The sequence below is a fragment of the Chondrus crispus genome, genomic scaffold (genome assembly GCF_000350225.1).
Source record: "Chondrus crispus Stackhouse genomic scaffold, scaffold_251, whole genome shotgun sequence".
NCBI classification, from domain to species: Eukaryota; Rhodophyta; class Florideophyceae; order Gigartinales; family Gigartinaceae; genus Chondrus; species Chondrus crispus.
This window is the reverse complement of record NW_005179128.1, coordinates 112317-116158: the sequence shown is the minus strand read 5'-3', so window position 1 is coordinate 116158 and position 3842 is coordinate 112317. Positions and strand designations below refer to the sequence as shown.

At 49.2% G+C, this 3842-nt stretch overlaps 1 protein-coding gene across 1 annotated transcript; it reads right to left on the bottom strand.

The window, feature by feature from the left end:
- Positions 1–1508: 1508 nt before the first annotated feature.
- On the bottom strand, positions 1509–2993 carry CHC_T00004839001 (hypothetical protein). The gene is made up of 3 exons (XM_005716173.1): positions 2878–2993; positions 2274–2802; positions 1509–2234 (listed from the first exon to the last, which is right to left on the bottom strand). Exons 1-3 carry the CDS (start codon positions 2991–2993, stop codon positions 1509–1511), a joined length of 1371 nt encoding a protein of 456 aa, XP_005716230.1.
- Positions 2994–3842: the final 849 nt, after the last annotated feature.

Genomic DNA, 3842 nt, shown 5'->3' with positions numbered 1-3842 from the left:
AATGGATGAAGGGGGAGCTTAACAAACGGTTTGAGATGAAAGACCTTAGTGAGGCAAAAGTCTGCATTGGTCTTGAGATTCAAAGAGATCGCACTATCAAGACATTGAGTCTCACTCAAACTTAGTATGCATTAAATGTGCTTGACCGTTTTAAAATGTCGACTTGTAACCCTTCTCTGACTCCAATGGAACAAGGTCGCAAAACCACGAATTCTATCGAAAACGACTCCGAAACAAAGGCACCGTATCGTGAGGCAGTCGGTTGCCTTATGTACTTGATGGTTGGCACTCGTCCAGACTTGGCATACGCCATTGGAAAGCTTTCCCAACATTCTGCCAACCCATGTGAGTCACACTGGGCAGGTGTAAAACGAGTAATGCGATACGTGCAAGGGACTCGAAACTTAGGAATCGTGTTTGACAATAAATCCAAATCGCCGGAGTTGCTCGGTTTCAGTGATGCTGACTGGGCCGGTTGTTCAGACTCTCGCAAGTCGACCAGCGGATATGTTTTCAAGTTCTGTGGTGGAGCTATCAGTTGGAGTTCCCGGAAACAGACTGTGGTTGCGACTTCGACGTGTGAAGCTGAGTACATTGCACTATGTGAAGCGTGTAAGGAGGCGACCTGGTTGCGTCAAGTTGTTGCTGATGTCCTCGGACTTGATTCTGATCCCACGATCATGATGGGGTGTGACAATGCAGGGACGATTTCGTTTGCACAGAATGAATCGATCAACCGTCGCAACAAACATGTTGATGTAAAATACCACTACGTACGAGATGCTATTAAGAGAAACATTGTGTATTTGTCGCATTGTCCGACCACTTCGATGCCTGCCGATATCTTAACCAAAGCACTTGGGCGAATTCTATTCCAGAAGTTTGTAGAACTTCTGGGGCTTGCAGTGTCCAGTAAAAGCATGTGATCGAGGGGGAGTGTTGGAAATTTTCGACCACATGCTAAGCTCCAAGCCTGACAGATATTACACGTGTACGTCGACGAAACCTAAAATGCTTGCAAGAGCATTCTCAGGATGTTTGGTCTTCAAGGTGGACACGTGTCATATTTGTACACAGTTGCACTTTCCTATCATTTCCGAGCATGTTTCAATTTTGGTGTTGACACGTGTAAGTTATGTACCTCGTGGCACTCTACAGTACATTCTGAACATGTTTCATTTTTCTCGATTTGACACGTGTGTGACACGTATGACGTATGTGCCACAGTGGTTATTAATCGTAGTGTAAAATCTGTAATCTACAGTACAGTACATTCAGATATTATTGACTCTCAAACGGTCCCAAATTATTAGCAAGAGAGAGTGCAAGAAGGACAGTACATTCAGATATTATTGACTCTCAAACGGTCCCAAATTATTAGCAAGAGAGAGTGCAAGAAGGAGAGTCATGTGATTATCAACCAGTGCAAGAACAAGAGTCACGTGACCAGCCCTAATGGCTCGTATTGTATGTAGTTCGAAGAGTATAAGTAGCGCCAATAGTTAGAGTCACGTGACCAGCCCTAATGGCTCGTATTGTATGTAGTTCGAAGAGTATAAGTAGCGCCAATAGTTGGCGACCAAGAGTAAAATGGCATCAACTTCTTTTCCCGTCAACCACCAGCAACCTTCAACCATCCTTCTTCCCTCTGCCCCGCTGACCTTTCTATACGGAGTTGTATTAACGGGCAAAGCGCGTGAAGTAACTCGATTACGTACATATACCGAAGTGGCAAGAGCCTCGGCCCAGAATCGCTTACTGACCTGTTTATGAGAAAGCATTGAGCGGACAAGATCAATCAAAGTTCGATTTAAACGTTCAGCAACACCGTTTTGTTCAGGGGTGTACGCCGTTGTGAGTTGGTGCTGCGTACCGTTTAAATCTAAATGCGACTTGAATTCCGTCGACAAGTACTCTCCCCCTCGATCAGTGCGAAGCACCTTTACTTTGCGACCAGTGTGGGTTTGAGCCAACTTTTCATACAACTTGTATTTTGCAAACGCCTCAGATTTATTTCTCATCGTGTACACAACTACCCAGTTCGAGTGATCATCTACAAATGTAATGAAGTATCTCGAGCCACCAACTGACTGTACTTCGAGCGGACCGCAAACGTCAGAATGTACCAAGTCAAGACAGTTCTGTGCTCGAGACCATGATCGCTGTTTTGGGATTACTGATCGCGTTGCTTTGCCAAACACACACGCAGGACAAATGGGAGAGTGGTTGTCAGACTTCGGATTCATTGCACTGATGACATCGCTTTGACGAACGTTGATGCCACTTACCACATTATTGTGAATCATTGATGCGATTCCTTGTACATTAACATGGGCCATGCGTTCATGTAGCGTCTGCAGGGTAACTACGTGAGCAGAAAAGGTTTCATTCATGACGTCAAGTATGTACAAATCCCCAACTTGACTCGCTGTAGCAACTACAATTGGTCCTGCAGTAACGCGGCATTTCTCATTTTCAAATGACACTTGCAAACCCTTCGAAACCATTTGGCTAACAGACAGTAGCGAATATCCGAAATCAGGGACATGCAAAACGTTTGACAATTTACAAGGATGGGGACTACCGTTGACGTTCAACATGAATTCTACCTCGCCGCGACCAGCGACATTAGCTCTAGCCTTCGTGCCCATCTCGACTGATCCAGATTGCATCTGTTCATACGTAACGAACAAAGAGCGATCAAACGTAATGTGAGCGCTGCAACCGGAATCGACAAGCCATGACCTTGCGTTTGCAGCCCTCTTTTCTGGAGTGGAAGTCGAAAGCAAGCAAGTAAAGTCACTCTCCGCAAAGGCAGCAGTAGAATTTTCATCTCGAGAAACGAATGCACTTGGCTTTAAGCCAGTGTTGCGTGACCGAAACCCATCTGGCGGTGCAGGTCGGCGCCCATTCACGTCCTTGCCCCAGCAACGCGCTGCAGTATGCCCATGTCTATTGCAATTCGTACATTTCATATCGCGTCGAAAAGGCATACTGTAGCATAAACACCCCCACCGGAGAGGGGTGTATGCACAGCTCGACGTAGACCCCGTCCGAACGGGAAGACGGGGGTGAAGCGGGACACCAGCTAACGGCACCGGGCAGCGGGCCCGGGTAGCGTGGTAGAGCGGGAACGGGGAGGACGCCGGTACGCGCGAGCGGTTCGACGCCTCGACGCCCCGGCGCGGTACTGGGTGACGTTCCAGTACCGACGGGCGGAGGCGGAGCCGGCTCGTGGGCGTACCGCGCGCGTCCTCAACCCGCGCTCGGTGCCGCTCTAAGGTAGCTAGCGAGCGCTACCTTAGAATAAGCGGGAAGTCGGACCTTGACGGTCGGTGGGTGACAAGTCCCTGCTTGTCCTCCTCCACCGCCGCCGGTCCGCTCCATATTTAATGTACATAATAACCTATCATAATAGTACAGTACCGATGTACTGTAGCGACGTACTGTAGCGGTCGGTCGACACTGTAATACTGTCAGCCATCGGGGCTGACAGTACACGTGTGTGCGCGCTCTTCGTTCCGCGCGTACACGTGTACACGTGCCCCCCTGTACTTGGGGGTACACGTGGTGGTACTGTAGAGCATCGAGCCCTACAGTAACCGATCCGATTCTGAGTTGATCTAATCTAAAATAAAGCCCCAGGGGGGGTTATACTACACGGCCCCCCCCTTAAGCGGGGACGTCCGCGTCCACGGGTGCTTGTAGAGCGTGAGCCATGTCTAACCGCGTCCTCCATACGGTCCCGTCCGCTCCTTACCACGACTCCGCTCTCTGGGGGGGTATTCTCGGCGTCTCGCCCCGTGCTCCTTCGCGCGCGTGCTGATCTCTCCTCCCTTACT

Coding starts and splice junctions, on each gene's coding strand:
- CHC_T00004839001 (XM_005716173.1), bottom strand. CDS start 2,993: ATGCCTTTTCGACGCGATATGAAATGTACGAATTGCAATAGACATGGG. Junction 2,803..2,877: donor GCACCGCCAGATGGGTTTCG/GTCACGCAACAC, acceptor CTTTGCGGAGAG/TGACTTTACTTGCTTGCTTT. Junction 2,235..2,273: donor ATGTGGTAAGTGGCATCAAC/GTTCGTCAAAGC, acceptor ATGAATCCGAAG/TCTGACAACCACTCTCCCAT.